At 36.8% G+C, this 20387-nt stretch overlaps 1 protein-coding gene across 6 annotated transcripts in view; it reads right to left on the bottom strand.

The window, feature by feature from the left end:
• Positions 1-20387, bottom strand: part of SF3B1 (splicing factor 3b subunit 1) — a 35826-nt gene that overhangs the window by 8846 nt on the left and 6593 nt on the right. For 3 of the 6 annotated variants that reach the window (XR_003793841.1, XR_003793842.1, XM_029224654.1), the window contains exons 2-17: positions 15301-15467; positions 13857-13961; positions 13369-13483; positions 11452-11531; positions 10329-10499; positions 8193-8430; positions 6853-7065; positions 6476-6597; positions 4585-4782; positions 4391-4492; positions 2698-2877; positions 1927-2013; positions 1296-1566; positions 860-1005; positions 605-751; positions 338-463 (exon numbers count right to left, since the gene is read on the bottom strand). Coding sequence is in view for 2 of the 6 variants with exons in the window: in XM_029224654.1 (XP_029080487.1) it covers positions 338-463; positions 605-751; positions 860-1005; positions 1296-1566; positions 1927-2013; positions 2698-2877; positions 4391-4492; positions 4585-4782; positions 6476-6597; positions 6853-7065; positions 8193-8430; positions 10329-10499; positions 11452-11531; positions 13369-13483; positions 13857-13961; positions 15301-15467 (2468 nt within the window). In the remaining 4 variants the exon portion in view is untranslated. Of the gene's footprint in view, positions 1-337; positions 464-604; positions 752-859; positions 1006-1295; positions 1567-1926; positions 2014-2697; positions 2878-4390; positions 4493-4584; positions 4783-6475; positions 6598-6852; positions 7066-8192; positions 8431-10328; positions 10500-11451; positions 13247-13368; positions 13484-13856; positions 13962-15300; positions 15468-20387 lie in introns of those variants that run through there. The other 3 variants (XM_029224655.1, XR_003793844.1, XR_003793843.1) reach the window with 3 other exon arrangements.

Here is a 20387-nt window from a genome sequence, read left to right as displayed (position 1 = left end):
CCTACTATTAAAACTTTAAGAAAAAGGTGGCCAAAAACATTTAAATATGAGTCTAAGTCAAGGAGATTTAAGGTTAAGATTGTATTCATGCTTCACCTAGCCAGATTAAGCAGTTCATTTACTAGACAAAAATGTCAGTTCATAGTTGGCTATCTATCCTAGAATACAAAAGCAAAATGGAAGTTAACTGGCTAACTAAAATCCATCTCCTTTCACAATCAAACACAAACAACCTGTGAGGTTCTCAAGGCAAAAAATAACTTATGTAATATGCATTCAAACTGACTAAAGGATCAGTTGAAAGAATTTCTGAAACTATTTTATGATAAAAGCTTACCTGCCGGTAATTTCTTCTATCCAAAGCCATTCTGTGTTGCCAGAAGTGTTTAAAAAAAGGAGGAAGGATCTCTGTTTTAATGTAGTTTGCTTCTACACCATCTGTTCCACAACACTGCTTTACCACCTAAAATGTTAAAAAATAATAATAGTAATCACAGTCCTGGTTTAATACGCAAGTTTTTTTTAAATGATATAAAATTCTCTTTGAACCATGAAACACATTTAGATTAACAAATCTGGAACAGCAACAATTTGGAACAATTACCTTCAGCACAATTTTCTTCATTTCTTCATCAGGAGATTGGAATTCTCGAATAAGAATTAACATCACTTCTCTAGTATAGTAGTTGGCATATTCTGCATCCATGAGAGGAATAAGATACCCAATAGCCTTTAAGAAAGCAGCCAGGCCCTATTTTAAAATAAAAAATATATATATACTTAGTAAATTAGCTTTAAGTCACTTGAACTTCAATGAGTAGAAATAAAAAGAAAAATGAAATCAAACTGGTAAATCTACCTTTCCTCTGTGTTGGCGGATACCCTTCCATAAAGGCTTTAACACAGAATCAAAAGATTCGATACCATAAGGAGTTGCTGCTTCAGCCAAGGCAGCAATGGCCAAAGCACTAATGGTCCGAACTTTCTGCTGCTCATCCACAAGACCTATAAAAAACCAAACACAGGTTTTAACTAAGCAACATTACCTAACTTCCATAGCATCATGCAGATTCTAGAAACATATCTAACCATTCAGTCAAACTGCAGAATCTGTTCCCATTAGACAAAATTAGGCAAAAGCCAGTATGAACCACAGCCTATTAGCAGCTAATATTACAAATCCAATCATAAACTATATGGTGTTTATGTAGTTTACCTTCCATTTCTCTCTCCAAAACTCAGTAGCCTAAATTTCAGGAAACTGTCTTACAAAAGACAGTTATACTACAACTTACCATGTTCAATGATTTCAACTAAACTTCTGAGATGTGGCAAGATGGCACAGCCCATGAGAATAGCTATTTGCTGTACAATTTTTATACCAGTGTGTCTTGCTTGCCAGGACTTCTTGCTTTTGCACACAGCTTTTAAGAAAGGCAATAATGAAGGAATGCCCAGGGCAGAAGCTACAACAGCAAAAGCTCTAGCTGTTGTGTTACGGACATACTCATCCATGTTATCTATATCAGGTCTCATGGTAGAGATCATAGTAGCCAGACCAGCAGCCTAAAAGTTTAAGAAAAAAGCAACAGTCATGAGTTGATAACATTAACCCTCAATCATTCTATTCTAAAATCAAATAATCCAGGCTTCCCTGGTGGCGCAGTGGTTGGGAGTCCGCCTGCCGATGCAGGGGACACAGGTTCGTGCCCCAGTCCGGGAGGATCCCACATGCCGCGGAGCGGCTGGGCCCGTGGGCCATGGCCGCTGGGCCTGCACGTCCGGAGCCTGTGCTCCGCAGCGAGAGAGGCCGCAGCGGTGAGAGGCCCGCGTACAGCAAAAAAAAGAAAATAAATTAAAAAAAATAATAAAATCAAATAATCCTATCAACATATATAAAACTTTCTTCTCCAGAAACATAAATACCTTTGCCAAATTAGAAATAATCTCTCGGCCTTCCACTCTAGCATAGTAATCCTCATCAATCAACAATGGTTCAATGACCACTAGGATCTGAAAAAGAGAAGGAGCTACATTTTCACAGCAATTACTGATGCAATGCTCAAGTAACAGTACATGTAAGGGAATTTATAATTACCAGGACTTTGTTAATCAAGGGACAAATTAAGAATTTTAATCACACAAGTTTAAACCCCACATAAAGATGAGTATTTGGGAGCACTGTTAACTACACAGACTATAAAATACACACAGTACACACACACACACACGCCCATCTGCATTTTATAATTCTAAACCATAATTACCATCAGCAAAAAGATGCTTCTTAGTAGTAAATGGCATGGTATAGAAACATACATTTTCTCATTCTAATATCAATAAAAGCAAATTTTAAAATATGAATAATATGAACCCACTATATAAGATCGCAAAAAGTTACATCTATTTACACATGTATTTGTGTATGTATGCTTATGCAAAGAAAAAGGTCTGGGAGGGCATGTAAATTTAACATTGGTTAACTGAGTATCTTTAAAGGGGTTGAAATTTCCCTTTTTAGAATGTGTAACATCAGCTGTTACTTTTTTAGAATTTTTAAATTTCACAAATACACCTAATAATAAGCTGCTCAAAAAAAATCCACTAACTCCTTTTACTTAAAAAATATCAAACCAAAACAATAAATAAATAAAATAAATAAAATCAAACCATTGGAAACACAAATTGAGAACAAACCTTGTGTACATATGGTCGAACTAAGTCATCAAGTTTGTATAATATTCTATCAATAACTTTTACAAGTAAATGACGCTCTTGATCCTCAAGTGTAGGCGACATGAGCAGAGGAAGAATTTGATTAAACAAAGGACCAGCTCCAAATTCACGAGCTTTATCAGTAATCTGACGCAATGCAGCCTGGAAGAAAAAAGAGCAATAGGCATTTTTCTTTATTGTAAGCATGAGCCAATTAATTACTCCACGGTTTTCTGTAACTGAATATTTTAGTGTAAACTTCAGACACCTTACATAGAATAGCATGAGTTCATTCCCATCAAAATTACTCTGAAGTCTGAACTCTTGCGATAAAGGCTCAATGTTTTCAGTTAATTCAAAAAGGGTAACTGAATGCTGGAGAGGGTGTGGAGAAAAGAGAACCCCCCTACACTGTTGGTGGGAATGTAAGTTGGTGCAGCCACTGTGGAAAACAGTATGGAGGTTCCTCAGAAAAGTAAAAATAGAGTTACCACATGATCTAGCAATCCCACTCCTGGGCATATATCTGGACAAAAATATAATTCAAAAAGATACACGCACCCCTCCCCATGTTCATGGCAGCACTATTTACAATAGCCAAGATATGGAAAACACCTAAATGACCATCGAGAGATGAATGGATAAAGAAGATGTGGTGCATATATACAACAGAATACTACTCATCCATAAACAAGAATAAAATACAGTAAGTCCCCTACACACAAACCTTCAAGTTGTGAACTTTCAAAGATGCAAACATGCCCCTGTATGCCAGGTACTGTACTGTACTACTGTACTTTTCAAGGTACTGTACTGTAAGATTAAAACTGCTTTATTTTTTGTTTTTTATGTATTATTTGTGTGAAAAGTATTGTAAACCTATTACAGTACAGTACTATATAACTAGCCAATTGTGTTAGTTGGGTTACCTAGGCTAACTTTGTTGGACTTAAGAACAAACTGGACTTATGAATACACCCTCAGAACGGAACTCATTAGTATGTAGGGGACTTACTGTAATGCCATTTGCAGTAACATGGATGCAACTAGAGATTATCATACTAAGTGAAGTAAGTCAGAAAGAGAAAGACAAATATCATATGATATCACTTGCATGTGGAATCTAAAATATGACACAAATGAACCTATATATGAAACAGAAACAGAATCAGGGACATAGAGAATAGACTGGTGGTTGCCAATGGGGAGAGGGGTGGGAGAGGGTTGAACTGGGAGTCTGGGATTAGCAGATGCAAACTGGTATATATAGAGTGGATAAACAAGGTCCTACTGTATAGCACAGGGAACTATATTCAATATCCTGTGATAAACCATAATGGAAAAGAATATGAAAAAGAATGTATACATATGTATAACTGAGTCACTTTGCTGTACAACAGAAATTAACACAACACTGTAAGTCAACTATACTTCAATAAAAAATAAATTTTAAAAAAGGGTAATTTAATAGAAAGAGTCACAGAGTATAATATAAAACTCCTTAACTTCTCCTAAAGGATCAACCATCTTCAAGCCACATATGATACTAATACAATACCCCACATAATTCCACTAATTGCATTAGAATCTTCAGCATATTTTAAAGGCTCTGATGATAAAATGGTGAATCTCTAAAATTATAATGAACATGATGATTTAATAAACTGGTACTTACTTTTCTCATTGGAGGTGTTCCATTCTTAATTTTTAAAAGCAACTTCATTATTTTTCTCTCTTTTTGCTCTTCTGGACTAAGTGTTGATTCATCAACATCAACCTAACAGTAAAAAGTAAAAAGTTTAAAGGTTAGTGGAGATACTGTAACTTCTAAATAAAAAGTAATATTTTATTTCTGGTATTATCACTTACCAAAAGTTTATCAAAGTACTGAATATCATCAGGTTTTAAAAATGGAAGATTTCCAGATGGTTGGTCATTAACACTTTTCATAGTTCTATCTTCAGTTTGCATGTGGAAACCTGTCATACCACCCAAAGGTGTTGGAGTTGCTGTCAGCTTTCGAGCTGGAGTTCGAATAGGAACATATCCAGCTGGAGGGGGAAGTACCTAATACAGTTAAAAGACAGTTTAGGATTTTCTTAACTTTACATAGTGAATAATAACAAAAATGAATAATATTTGCAGTTAAGATGCTTTTTGCTTAGAGGCAAGAATTAACAATCCCATTTTTCTATCTTATTTATAAGTTTAAAATATACAAGTATTACTATTTCTCATCAAATTTAAATTAAGTGTATTAGAAGTGTGGGGAAATGAGGATACACGAAGTGGGCTTACAAATTCTGATCACTTTCAAACATTAGTCTATATAAACATGTTGGTGAACCAATGTCATATAAATGGAAATAAGCTCAAAGTGCACATAATGTATAAAATATTATATTTTAGTAATAAATTAAAAATTCATGTAAATCTCTACAAAAACAAATCTTAATGTTTAAGTCGTTCTACAAAAATGAGTGACTGCATAAAAACTAAAACCAAAATATTCACCAAAGCCCTGTAAATACACAACATTTGACTAAACCCAAAAAATTCACTCAAAAGTCACAAAGGAGGGCTTCCCTGGTGGCGCAGTGGTTGGGAATCCGCCTGCCACTGCAGGGGACATGGGTTCGAGCCCTGGTCTGGGAAGATCCCACATGCCGCGGAGCAGCTGGGCCCCTGCGCCACGGCTGCTGAGCCTGTGCTCTAGGGCCCGCGAGCCACAGCTGCTGAGCCCACGTGCTGCAGCTGCTGAAGCCTGCGTACCTGGGGCCCATGCTCCGCAACAGGAGAAGCCACTGCAGTGAGAGGCCCACACGCTGCAACGAAGAGTGGCCCCTGCTCCCCGCAACTAGAGAAAGCCCACGCGCAGCAATGAAGACCCAATGCAGCCAAAAATAAATAAATTTTAAAAAGAAAAAGATGTAATGACTATCCTCTTAGGGAAAAAAAAGAAAAAAACTTGTATTAGAAAAAAAAAAGATTCACAAAGGAGGATTTTCCCCCTCCTATTGATAAACCAATCAATGAATGCAATTGTGACAAACACTTAGCCAGTCAATAGTAGGCTGGAGAGTGACTATACCCACAGCATTACACGGAGGGTACAAGAAGTTATAAAGCAGTTAAGGTCATGCATACTTGAAATAAATACTCTAATACAAACCTAATGAGGGGGTAGGGGGAAATACATACATAAAAACTGTTAAAAAAGCAACAGGCATTGGCAGAAAAGGCTCTGTAAAGGCCATCAAAATGACTTAGGTTCCAGCCCTGGTTATAACATCAGCTATATGACCACTTTTAGACCAGCAAAAGATCCTTGAGTAACAGGTACCTAGAAGATTTTATAGTTCAAAATGAACTTCAAGTTGCTATGGTAAAGAGAGAACATAACATTCTTCGTGTCCACTGGCAACCCATGAACTAAATACACAAGATTTTGTGAGACACCAAGTAAAATAACCATGATCTAATGTTGGAAATGAAATATACCTGGAAACAGCTAAAGAATGAAACGGCAGTAGTAAATTTGAGCAAGGCCAATGCAAACTTGACCAGTTAGTATTTTCAAAGAATACTTAAAATAAAATCCAGGGAATTCCCTGGCAGTCTAGTGGTTAGGACTCGGAAATTTCACTGCCGGGGCCCGGGTTCAATTCCTGGTTGGTGAACTCAGATCCTGCAAGCCACGCAGCGTGGCCAAAAAAAAATCCCTATCCTAAAAACCACCACACTCATTCACTGTTTTTACCTTATATCCTTCTGGGAACATAGCATCTAATTCTTCATCAGACAATGGGCGATTTCTCTCATCAATTTCTCTCTCCCACCGCCAAGCCTGAAGCTGTTCAGGAGTCATACTCATTATGTGACCTACCAAAAAAGCAAATTTCTATAACAATCTATGTAGTGCAAGACTTTTATCATTACACAGATCCTTGGGATATAAGATAGTTAAAATCCATTCTAACATTTAATTGTTTATATTATAAACTCAAACCAAGACTTCTTTTTACATCCTGTTATTCTTGCTAAAAATAGGCATTAATGGCACACAGAAAAACCACAAAGAAAAAATTCAAAATACTAACAAGGGGAAAAAATTATTTCCAGTGATAAAGTTTCTACCTGGAGTAGGGGTAGCCATGTTCATGGCTGGCGTGCCAATTGGTGTCTTTCCAGGGGTCAGAACAGGAGTGCTTCCACCCATCTGACTAGCTGGTGTTTCATCCCAACGTGACTTTCTTTTACTGGCTCCAGGAGTTGGTGTTTCACCAATGGAATCTCCACCTCGATCTGTTCGAGGAGTCTCAGCCCATCCACTTCCATGTCCAGGAGTATCTTTAAAGAAAAGGAGTGAATAAGCCTAAAATTTTAACCACTGTCAAAAAATGACTATTTTCAGACAACTAATATACTTAAACTGATCAACTTCAGAAACAGGATATTCCTAAAATGGAGACACATTTAAGTTTTAATGTTTCATTTCATATTTATTCTCCTTGACTGTATCTTTTCCACGGATTACAAAAACAATAAATGATAACCATCGAGGAACAGGAAAACAGAGCAAAGGATTTTTTCAACTACCCACAACATCACAACCCATAGACAGCCACTTTATGTATCTTGGGCCACCTTTCATTTCTCCATGGAGTGAGATTACTCTGCATGTACAATTCTATACTGCCTCTCTCATCCATTGTATTTTTTTCCGGGTTTCTTTGGGCTGTGCCGTGCGGCCTGTGGGATCTTAGTTTTAGTTCCCCGACCAGGGATGGAACCCGGGCCCCTTCAGTGAAAGCACCGAGTCCTAACCACTGGACCACCAGGGAATTCCCTACATTACATGTTAAGCACTCTGCCCAATCATTAAAAATTCTTTATAAAATTTTAATATAGCAGATGTAATGTTAAATCTTAACTTCCCAACGCTAATCTCATAAACAGTTAATGAAATACAGCTTTAGAGAGTTTACACAAAAAACAAGGTATTTAGGCAAATTTACACAGACAGAAAGTAAATGAGAGGTAACCAAAGGCTGGGAGAAGTAAGAATGGAAAGTTATTGCTTAATGGGTACAGTTTTTGTTTGGGATGATGACAAAGTTCTAGAAATGAATAAAGGTAATGGTTGCACAACACTGTGAATATACTTAATGCCACTGAATTATACACTTATAATGGTTAAAATGGTAAATTTTATGTTATATATATTATACTACAATAAAAAAGAGGTTATGGCCTACAAACTTTACTTTCTTCTAATGTTCTTCCTAAAATAAATCTTAAACCTCTTCAAGAAGGTTAAAGAATTAGGTATATCATCTGCTCAGTTCTTTACCTGTCCCAAAAGCATCTGTTTATCTGTCTTCCTAGGACCAGAGAGAACAGATTTTGGCCATAAACATACCACTCATCAAATCAACATTTTACCCAAGCACACACCCAAACTCCACTATAAGTACCTCTTTCTGTTTTGGGGGTCTCATCCCATCTGTTTTTACGAGCACTGGAAGTTGCACCTCCATGGCCTGGTGTCGCGTGGCCTGGTGTATCGCCTCGTCCAGGGGTAGCAGCTCCCGCAGGTGTGTGACTAGGTGTAGGATCCCATATTTTTGAGCCTGGGGTTGCTCCAGGAGTCTCACTTCCTTTTGCACGACCTGGTGTCTCATCCCATCTTAAGGAAGGGGTATGTCCAGGGGTCTTAACAGAGCAAAAAAAAATTTATTTCATACACCCACATAAAAATTAGAAAACCTGCTAAGCAAACAAAAAAAATTAAATGTTTTAGTTCATGATTAATAGATTATCCTTCTGCTTAAAAGATACCTACTTTCCAGCAAATATGTTTATGACAAAAAATAACTTAAAGATTTAATTTGGAGCAATGAAAAAAGCCCTAATTTAAAAAACAATGTATTTTGGTTATGCCACTAATGGCTCCGTAACTTTGGGAAAACATTGTTTCTCTGTCAAGATCTCAAGAATTTCACCTTTAATTATACCAGCACATCTCAAAACTGGGGCTTAGAGACAGAGACTCATGAGTTCCCACTAAGAATATTTTTGTTTTTGTTCAATTTTGTGTGTGTTTAATTAATTTAAGCATGTTTTGGATCACCTGGGTAATTATAACTAGATACTGCGACATTATTTCAAATCCCTGAGAAGAGGTTATACTTATAATCACATCTATAATACTCTTGCTCTGATGCTGGCAAGATTAGTGAAAAAAGATTAGAAGTTGACTTAAATGATTGAAGGTTCCATGGTAGTTGAATAGAGACAAGTAGTGAGCAATGTAGGACATCAGACAGTATGAAAGCAAAAGAACCTGCCGAGTGCAGACAATATCATATCAAAAACAGCAGGTGAATTAGTGAAGCAAAACAAAATCTGTATTTAAATAATTCTGTAAGTTTTGTAGTATACTTTCACATATTTCTTTTAAAGTTGGATGCTCTATCCAACCCAAGAGTTCTATTTAGCTTTATGTTTGCAAATAAGACTCAGTATTTTTTCCTTTCAAAAGATTCTATATAGGGCTTCCTTGGTGGCGCAGTGGTTGAAAGTCCGCCTGCCGATGCAGGGGACACGGGTTCGTGCCCCGGTCCGGGAAGATCCCACGTGCTGCGGAGCGGCTGGGCCCGTGAGCCATGGCCACTGAGCCTGCGCGTCCGGAGCCTGTGCTCCACAACTGGAGAGGCCACAACTGTGAGAGGCCCGCGAACCACCCCCCCCCCCCCCCCCCCAAAAAAGCAGCAGCTAAGGAGGTACTACAGGTTTCACAGAGAAAAGCATAAAAAAGTCATCTGAAGGGGAGGGGGACAGAGTTATTGCTTAATGATCACAGACTTTCCTTGAAGTGATGAAAAAGTTTTGAAAATGAATCATGGTGGTACTTGACACACACTGTGTCATCAATACCACCGAACTGTACACTTAAAAATGGTTAAAAATGGTAAATTTTATATACATTTTACCACCAAAAAAAGTTTCTAGGAAAATCAACTGACGAAGGAAACGCGGTAGCATTATATATCTGACACCTGTGGTCAGAGACTTAAATAATCCATCTAAAAAATGAGGAAGACCACTGTTATACTCAACCTCCACATAACGCGACATACTTACATATGTATAATTAATATTCCAGAAGGAACATTCCTTTACCCCATGTTATGAACTAAACTATGTCTCCACCAAAAGTCATGTCGAAGCCCTTATCCTCACTGTAACTGTACTTGGAGACTGGACCTTTAGTGAGGTAATGAGGCTAAATGAGGTCACAAGGTTGGACATGAATCTGATAGGACTGGTGTCCTTATAGGAAAAGAGACACCAGAGCTCCCTCGCTCTTTCCACGTGTGCAAAGGCCTCTTGAGGACACAGCAAGAAGGCAGATGTGTGCAAGCCGGAAAGAGAGCTCTCACCAGACACTAACCCTGTTGGCACCTTGATCCAGAACTGTGAGAAAATGTCTTCTGTTTAAGCTACCCAGTCTGTGGTTATCTTGTTGTGTCAACAAAAGCAGACTAATATATTCCATGAGAAAAATAAATTTAAAATAGTAATAATAAAAAATAAAAAAAAGAAATTACCTCTGCTTGATCCCAACTTGATAGCTTTTTTGGAGTGGCACCAGGAGTCTGATCAGCTGTTTGATCCCAACGCCGTTTTCGTTTTGAGGGAGGCTGGGATGCTGCTGCTCCATTGACGACTTTTAGTTCTCCAGCTTTAGCTTTTTCTGCTAGCTGTTGTCTAATTTCTCTCTGAAAAATATTTGAATAAACAGTGAGCATCTTTAAAACATTTTCAATATATTCTTATATCATTAGCAGAGTCATTTCTATATAATGCCATTTTATTTTTCACTCATTCTCCTTTCTATGCTACTGGTGGACCCATTCCTTATTTTCCCTCTTTCCTGTATTTTCAAGTTTTATATACTGTCTTTCCACACAATAGATGAGCAAATACAGAATTTATTACGTAGAGCGCACTGCTTTATATACAGTTAATGAAGTAAAATCTTCAGTCAATGGTCGTGAACCAAAATGCTTCCAGTGAAAAACAGTTTTACATAAAACTCATATAAATAGTAATTAAGACTATAAGTTAGAAAAGCAATAAAAGTGAAATTTTTTGTTATAACTATGAAATATTATATATAATAGTCACAAAAAATACACATTTATTTAGCCTATGATTTTAAAGTAGGGTTCCATTACCGCATTTAATTCATCCAACAAACAAATCTATTATATATTTATAATAAAGTTATGAAAATTAACTATTAAAACAAAACACCGCAATCTCTGCAGGCCAGCAGGAATTCGTTAGAATTCTCCGCCCATATTCAAACTAAATTTTATGGAAGAATTAGAGGCTTTTCAAAAAATGATTTTACTCTTTGACTTTTCCCTTACACACTGACTTCAGGCACACACCATCAATCCACCCCCAGATATATCCACTGTAAGATATATATGCATATACATGTGGCCAAGGGGCCAGGCACTAGAAAAGGATAGTATAGAAATATGAAAAGCTTAATTTGGGAGGTGTTAGAATTTTGAATAAGGTTCTTTCTCAACTTAATTTTTATTAATAATGTTAAAATATTACTTGTGCAGCAAATAAAAAGGAAACATGAAAGTCTCTTAATCTCAACTTTCTTTACATTCTTTCAACACCATTAAAATAAAAAGCAGGTTCACAGACCTCTTCTTTAGTTAAATGTTGTTCTCGCATTACATCCATGTAAGTCCTAGCATTCATTTTAGGATCAGGGGTCTTCCCTCCTGCAGAAAAGAACAGCAACAGGACAAGAGTACAATAAATAAAAGATAATTAGGTTCAACTGATTTATCTGCCCTGCTCTAATATTACATTATTCCATAATCATTTAATTTATTTTTTGATGGAAAACTTTAATAATTACACATCTTACTTTTTATTGAGTTTGCTGATCAATTTAACCTGTTTGAACACAAACATATCTACAGCAGTTTAAAACAAATATTTTAATGCATATAAAAACAAAATGACAGCACAGTTTAGAGTCTTCAGAAGTGATGGGTTCCTGGGTTGCTAATCCGGAATACGTACACTTTCGTGCCTTTGTCTCCATCAGCAGTTCTGACTTCAAGCAGCAGAATAGAAGCCTAGAAAATTATCTCTTTACCATTAGTAACACTTTGGAAAGATATTTATATTCAAAACATTACCTGTTGCAAGCTGTTAAAATCCTGACTACAAGTAACTATGACTAGATAAGTTCTTCATACAATGTTCTAAAACAGTTATAGTTTAGAAAATCTGATTTTTAAAAATATACCTCTAATCTTATTCTGATGTCATGTTACTAAAAAGGGCTTCATGATTTTTACTTTTTGTTGACCCAGAAACATATTTTTATTTTCTTAGAAAGTATAAATAACAACTGGAAACATATTACTTGAAATATATTACTTCTACCAGTTATTATGATGCATACAGAAAAAAAGTGGTGTACAAAGAGATGTGTTAGTCTCTTGGTTAAAGTTTCAGTATTTGCTTTCCAAACTTCAAAATATCTTAAAGAAGCCCAAACAATATATAACAAGATTCACAGAGGCACACTACGTTTTAGAAATGTGATAATTAGCTATACAAGTAGTATAGCATCACAATTTAGGAAAAACTAATAAAGGTCTAAGACATTTCCTATGCTGAAGATCATGCCCAATTGGTAGTGTCATTCTTTCTGACACTATCTCTGATAAGACTTCCTTTGGAATACTTTTTCACCATAATCTAGAGAGGATGTGTTGAACTGCACCCTTAAGAATGCAGACAGGACTGGCATATAGCAGTACTGCTGTAGGAAAGAAATTAAGGACAGTTAGTATGGGCCTGTGAATTCTGACATACATGTTTAAATCAATTACAATTATGCAAGTAAAAAAAAGAATATCCCTACTAATTCATGCAGGCTGAAAGTCTAATTTGTAAACCTGCAGCAGAATCTAATTTTAAGAAACAGGCACCTAACTTTGATCTTGAAACTCACTCACCTGAGGAAAGCTTCCATCAGGCTCACTATGCCCCTTGTGCTGACCTACGCACTAAAATTAGCAAAACAGACTCCAACTATTAAAAATATCAAAGTCTTTGTATACATACTTTTGTTTTAACTTTAAGTATGCTTAGAGCAAAGTAGGTGCATTTACTAAACTATATTTAGAGCAATATGGGGGAGCTCTAATGTGGAAACAGTTTCTCAAAAGTAACAATCCTAAAAATCTAAGACTTGGAATGAAAACTTTCAATAATTTGAAAGTATTTTGAGCAGAAAAACACATTTGTTCAAAGTAAAGAAAGCGTACCCAAAACAAAAGTAAAAGAAAAACCTTTAACCCTTTGCGTTTCTATGGCATTGGCTCATTAGTTTCTTGTCCTTCTACCTGGAAAGAAAACTGGCATTATAAAGATGAAGAATATGGCATCTGTGACTTCAACCAAATCTATACAAATCTATAAGGGGGATTTTTAAAAAGAAAAGCAAATTCATAAGCATGCCAAAAAAAATCAAAGGGCTAAAGACAACTTAACACAAATAAATTTCTGAATACTTATAGAAAAGTGGGAAAGAATTACCATCTGCAAAAGGATCAAGACGCTCTGGGGAAATTATCATGGTCCGCCTGTGCTTTTTGTATTCATCTTCCCGATCTGCAATCTTCGGAGGTCGGTGCTCAGCAAATGGATCATACTGAAAAGAGGTATGTCTCACTTAACACTCACTTATTAAATAACCAAAGAGAATGTCACAAACAAAAGTCAGAACATTATAAAACATGTAAAAATGTTTAATAAATACCTAATATTATGTATCATTTTTCAGATAAATGCTAATGTGAAAAAATAAGGCATATGGAAATGAGACAATTTCCATAGTTCAATCCTTCATGAAATGATCACCTTTTTGAAATAAACTACTATTTCTAATTCTCCCAAATCAACTCTCCTCAGACACTGTAATAACTTGATTCCTAAAATATGTGACTTTCCATTGGAATTGAGACGTTCAGTTTTCTTTAGCTGAATAAACTTTGGTTTTAACTTAAAAAAGAAAAAAAAGTCACCTGTTCTGTTGACTGTGGTATATCATTAAGCAATGCCACAGGGGCATGATATCCTGGCTTCTTCTGACCAAGCAAACTTGTAGATGATGAGTAGTCATCGTCATCCTGCAACGAATGCCCCCAGAAAGCCACAAACAAAAACGTCAGAACTTAAAAACTAGAAAGAACACACAAAGATTCAATATGAAATCAAAAGACAACGTGATGAAACTTGTTAACACTTAGGTTTTTTTTTCAACTCAAAGTGTTAATAAAGAAATTTAGTTCTCTATATTCTTTTAAAAATACTAAACAAGGAATCCTTTCTGTAAATAAAGTAGGTATGGACTTGAAAAACCTGAGCATTTCATCTTCTCACAGAGCACATGATGAAATTTGTTTTCAAATTTGGAAAATACAGCTTATTTAGAACTCTCCAGTTTCCTTGTCTTTTTAACTCTTTTTTAAAAAACATGATTTAACCACAGAAACAAGTAAAATGTAATTAATTGTAAATGTATTTATTTCCCTAATAGTACGTTTAAACAGAACAATGTTATATTATTATTTTACTAAGGTAAGAAGTGCAACAATGGATGGATCTCAAGAAGATCTTAACACCTCATTAATTTTATTCAAAAATGAAATGACAACTTCCTGCTCAGCGTCTAGAACACAGAGCCATCACTGCCTCTTACCATTAAGGTACGATAATGCAAATATAAGACTGATCAGCTTCTAGAAATTTTGCCTTTGGAACTTTAAAATTTTTCTTAAAAAAAAAAGTTCTAACCATAAAATTAAATATGGCTTGAATTTCATAAAAATAACAAGTTTCATAATCTATGTACATAGATTACTGAACCACACGAAAATGATCAGCTATTTCACCAAATTTGGATGTTTGAAAATGGTGTGACAAAGTATAAGCTATGTGGAATATATGAAAACACTTTAAGAGATGTATTTCAAAATGAGAGGCAGTCCCCCTTCAGAGTAACTAAACTAGGCATGAAAAGCCCATTAATATGAGTAACAAGAAAGAGTCCACTCATGTTAAGATGTCAAGGGGGGAAAAAACAGCACCAAGTTTTTTGGAAACAAGTCAGAAATCAAAAGTCACAAGCACAGACGGCTGTTTAAAATGAAGTCACTTCTCACTGGGCTACTCTAGATAGAGCTCAGTAGGTAACAATAAGGATTTACTTTACAATGGTTAATGATTTCCGGGTGCTTTGCTGGATAAACAAACTAGTTTTAACATAAAGATTCAGAACTGAGCACTTCCAGAAGTTTCTTAGAAGAGAAGGACGCTTTCGACAGTTTTATCCTCCCAAAGGAAGATCTCCCAATCTCCAAGATGTCTCCCCAGATTAAACCAGATAACTCAAAACGGAAGATTCCTTTATATTTCTTGCTCTCCTTCAAAATAATGCTTGGACTGTTTATATACTTTGTAACTTACATCTTCAAGTTCAGTTGCAGCAATAGATGTCACGTATCCAGCAAACCTGCTGTCACTTCCACCATAAATTTCCTGGTCATAATAACCTGTAGAATCAAGGCCCACTCCTTGAGCTTCATCAAGAGCTGCCTTCTTTCCTTGAATTTCTCGAATCTGTGCTTCAATATCTATAACAAAATTAATAAAATCTTCTTAATCTCATTTTCCAAAGAGCACTCAACACAATGCATTTTTCTGAGTATTATCAAAAACTCTTCTAAACACAGAAACTTCAAAATAATCATTCCATAAGGGGTTATAATCATTCCATAAGGGGTTAGAGTAACTATACAAAGTATTGATTTTTAATAAATTTAATACATCTCCACCCAACAGACAATACTTATGCACACAGAGGAGATGCTTACTACTTCACCAACTACAAGTTACTCTCACCTTAAGAATGGGTTACCAAAGTTCATTATACTACCGCTGAATTCTAAGCTTTTCCTGCTTGAAAAAATAATACTGTTAATGTTGATTAAGGGACCAAGTACAACACTCAAGATTATTTAAACTCAACACTACCAGAAAGGTAAAAACAGTACTGTGGAGAGTGGTTCGCAAACCTAAATGGGCAACAAATCATCTACACGTTCTGATTTTGTTAGAATGCAGTAGGCCTGTATCATATCAGACCCAAGTTTCTGCATTCCTAACAAGCTCCTAGGTGATGTCCTAAACATCTTCAACAGCAAAACAATAAAGGATAAAATCTAAATTCTTAAACACGTAATACAGAGCCCTACACAGTTTGGCTGCAACCACCATCACATTAGATTTATGATTAAGAGTCTGAGCTTTAGACTCAAAATGTATGCCTTCAAAGGCTCTTTCTCTGCTAATTCATACGTTATTTAACCTATGTATCTCAGTTTCCTACAACATAAAGTTTTGTTTTAAGGACTGAAGGACATCATGAGCATGAAACACTTAAGCATTCAATGAATGAATTAACTCTTGCCATGTCTCACTCCCCAAACACCATGTCTAGCCATAGGTCTGACATTCAGAAGATGCACATGGTTGACTTCCCTGGTGGCGCAGTGGTTAAGAATCCGCCTGCAATGTAGGGGACACGGGTTCGACCCCTGGTCTGGGAAGATCCCACATGCCGTGGAGCAACTAAGCCCATGAGCCACGACTGCTGAGCCTGAGCTCTGGAGCCCGGGAGCCACAACTACTGAGCCCATGTGCTACAACTACTGAAGCCCACACGCCTAGAGCCCATGTGCTGCAACGAGAAGCTGCTGCAACGAGAAGCCACCCCAACGAGAAGCCTGCGCACTGCAACAAAGAATAAGCCCCGCTCGCCCCAACTAGAGAAAGCCCATGCACAGCAATGAAGACCCAAAGCAGCCAAAAAAAAGATGCAAATGTGGTGAATGAAGTATCAACTCTTTTCAACTGCTTTTTTAATTTTTCAAGACTGAAAAAAATTAAAGCAGTACAATGAACACCCACACCCTTCACTTACATTCATCAACTGTTTATGTATGTAAGACATAAAACAAATACGTGTGTACATGCAACTTTTCTAAACCATTTAAAACCCCTAATATTTCAGCATGTATTTCCAGATCTAGAACATTCTCCTACATAACCACAACAGTATTAACATGCTCAAGAAATTAAACCTAGATATGACATCATCTAAAATACAATCCAGTTTCATATCTCCCCAATGGTCCTAGTAACATCCTTCATAGATGGTCCCTTCTTTGATCCGTGATCCTATCAAGAACCACACATTGCATTTAGTTGTCATGTCTCTTCAGTCTCCTTTGAATACTGACTAGTCTTCCAACCTTTTTTTAAGTCTTTCCAGACAACAGATAACTTTAAATTACAAACTAACGTTTCATTTTAATAATATGAATAACATATACATGTGTAAAGAAAAAGAGTTTCTACTGCCAGTGATCTGTGGCCTAACAAATAGATGTTTCAATTTGTGCTAGCTTGTGCTAGCTCATTACCTTCAACTGAATTAAGTCATTTAAAAAGCTTTTAAAAGCTCATTTACTAGTTTGCAAGGACCAAAAGGAAAAAATTCAAGTGGCACAAATGCCCAACCCCCTCCCCCAGCTAAGGGAGAAAACCTTCTCTAGTTCCTCAAGATGGGGTGTGGTTTAAAGTAGAAAATGTAATAACATTATCTAGTCTGAGGCACAGCTTGTGGGAGCAAGTCTCAGAAACTCAATATAATGCAATAGGGTTAACACTGAAATTAGCAGTCCCAGTCTGTAAACACATCTCAAAATTTTTATACTGTGTCACAGCACCGCCAGCACCACGCATTTTTCCTGCATTTCTCCCCTCAAAACTGTTACAGCAGCACAGGCAGCCAGGGGCCTCCACCACGATTAATCACAAACAGAAATATCCTCACTTGAGCTGGCTGATTCATTTTACTATTCTCTCTACTGTTGCTTCTGTTTTAAGTATTTATACATATATATATATATATATATGTAAGTTTTAACCCGCATTTGCTCCCTTCCCTCACCCCCTAGGAACACTTTTTCCCCTGGTATAATACAAGGAAACCTCTCAGAGATTAGTAGATTGGCTAAAGGGTGAGCGGAGATCTACCCTTCATTTTTTCCTTTTTTGAGCATTTCCATTTCAGCAATGTTTGAGGCTTTTTTTTTTTTTTTCCAACCAGTAGGTACATGTATCACTTTTAAGTAAATAGGTTCTTTTTAAGAACCACAAACGCTACCGCCATCAGGATCCAGGCAAGAAACATAAACGGGTCAATCAGGCCAGCCAAATAGTATGCCATCTCCCCTCTACAGCATCAGTGTGGTCTACTGACCACTTACATCGAAATCACCTGGGGCACCTGTTACAAGGACAGACTCCTAAGCCTCAGACACACTAAATCAGAACCTCCAATGTATGAGCCCAGGCTTCCACATTATTAATAAACGCCCCAGGAAACTCATACCTAGCCCATCATCCCTCCATTTCCAGCCCCAGCCCACTCTCACCAGAATCACCAATTTTATACTTTCTTCTAGGTCACATACAACTAAAAAACCAGGAAGGGGAACTGTTTCATAAAAATTGCATCACACCACACCTATCATTGTGCAGTGTGCTGCCCCACCAACACATCACAGTTTTATTTTCCTTCTAAAGAACTTTTCCATTATAAGTTTTCAATAGCTATTATCCTTTTTTGGATAATATATTTATTCAGAACTACTTTCATCTACTGAATTTTACCTACTGATTTTATGTCCTTACTGATTAGCAACAGTTTTCTTACAAAGGTACACAAATATTGAATTAGCATTTGTATAAAGCCTGTATGAACTGTGACTGGATACTTATTGAATCAAATGGGGCTAGGCAGCTGTTCATGGTTAAATTCTGAGGGCGAGGTTCATTACTAAATTTCAACAGGTTATGTATACAGTTCAACCAGTTACTATTTCTGTATCTTTATCTGTATGGATTAAAGTCCAAAAAGCTAGTGGATTTTGTTTTGCATTGTAAACTGCAGCACATTTACAAAAATCGTGTTATCCACAAAATTACAATAGATTCCACAAAACTCAGCAGTTATACAAGTGACAGAATTAAAAACTAGAAAACCCTGTAATTATTTCTTAATAAAACTTGTGCCAAAATACCAAACATAATACAATCAAATATTTATGAGCAAACAAATGTATCAATATGTTCATAAATAAGGTAACTTTGTTTTGTTTCCAAAATAAATTAAAATTTGTGGAATACAGCAAAATATTAAGAATTGGTAAAGCTGGGCAATGGGTTATACTATGTTCATAACATTTTTTCCTACACTTCTCTGTATTATATTTCATAATAAAAATGTAACTTTCAATCTGTAGAAGTCATTAAAAGTAATTTTTCTGGGCTTCCTTGGTGGCGCAGTGGTTGAGAGTCCGCCTGCTCATGCAGGGGACATGGGTTCGTGCCCCGGTCCGGGAGGGTCCCACATGCCACGGAGCGGCTGGGCCCATGAGCCATGGCCGCTGAGCCTGTGAGTCCGGAGCCTGTGCTCCGCGGCGGGAGGGGCCCCAGCAGTGAGAGGCCCGCGTGCCGCAAAAAAAAAAAAAAAAGTAAATTTTCTAATTTTTCTCCCAGCAAGGGTTTATAAAAAACTGGGAAAGAGAAAAAAGTTGTCTTTAACTCCTTACTTTCAAAGCTAACACTAAATTACAGCTACTGATATGCAGGTATTCCTGTACTTTCTTAAAATACGAACTAAAAATAATCAAATAGATAATTTCTGACAGCAAACGATGAACGCATAAGACTTGATACCAAGTATGAAAAAAAAATGAGGTGGAATATATTCAAAAGAATAACCAGAGGTCTAAGATATTAAACAAAAAACTTGGACTTCCCTGGTGGCACAGTGGTTAAGAATCCCCCTGCCAGTGCAAGGGACACGGGTTCGAGCCCTGGTCCGGGAAGATCCCACATGCCACGGAGCAACTAAGCCCGTGCGCCACAACTACTGAGCCTGCACTCTAAAGCCTGCAAGCCACAACTACTGAACCCAAGTGCCACAACTACTGAAGCTCGAGTGCCTAGAGCCCGTGCTCCACAACAAAGAGGAGAAGCCACCACAACGAAGAGCAGCCCCCACTCGCTGCAACTAGAGAAAGCCCGCACAAAGCAAGAAGACCCAACACAGCCAAAGGAAAAAAAAAATTTTTTTAATAAAAGACTTGAGGAGGCAAACAAAGAAGGAAATGTTTATGCTAATCTGTTCCCACCTAATCCCTTTCCAATTTAGCATCTCTGTAATTCAAGACATTCAGATGTGAAAATAAAAAAAATGAACAGTCTGCTAGACACCACAGACTAGGACCTCCTAGTGGCCACACATATGATTGCCAAGAGCTGGCACTCTAATCCACCCAAACCCATTCCAGTCTTCATGTTGTGCACATCAAGTTTGTGATTTTTTATTACCAAGTAGCATTCCATTGTACTACAGTGTGTTTACCCATTCTCTATGGGGCATTCAAGTTGTTTGAGTTTGTAGAGGCTGCTGTAAACAT

This window comes from Monodon monoceros, unplaced genomic scaffold, assembly GCF_005190385.1.
Source record: "Monodon monoceros isolate NGI ecotype Baffin Bay Population unplaced genomic scaffold, NGI_Narwhal_1 Super_Scaffold_16, whole genome shotgun sequence".
Taxonomy (NCBI): Eukaryota; Metazoa; Chordata; class Mammalia; order Artiodactyla; family Monodontidae; genus Monodon; species Monodon monoceros.
This window is presented reverse-complemented; position numbering and strand designations above follow the sequence as displayed.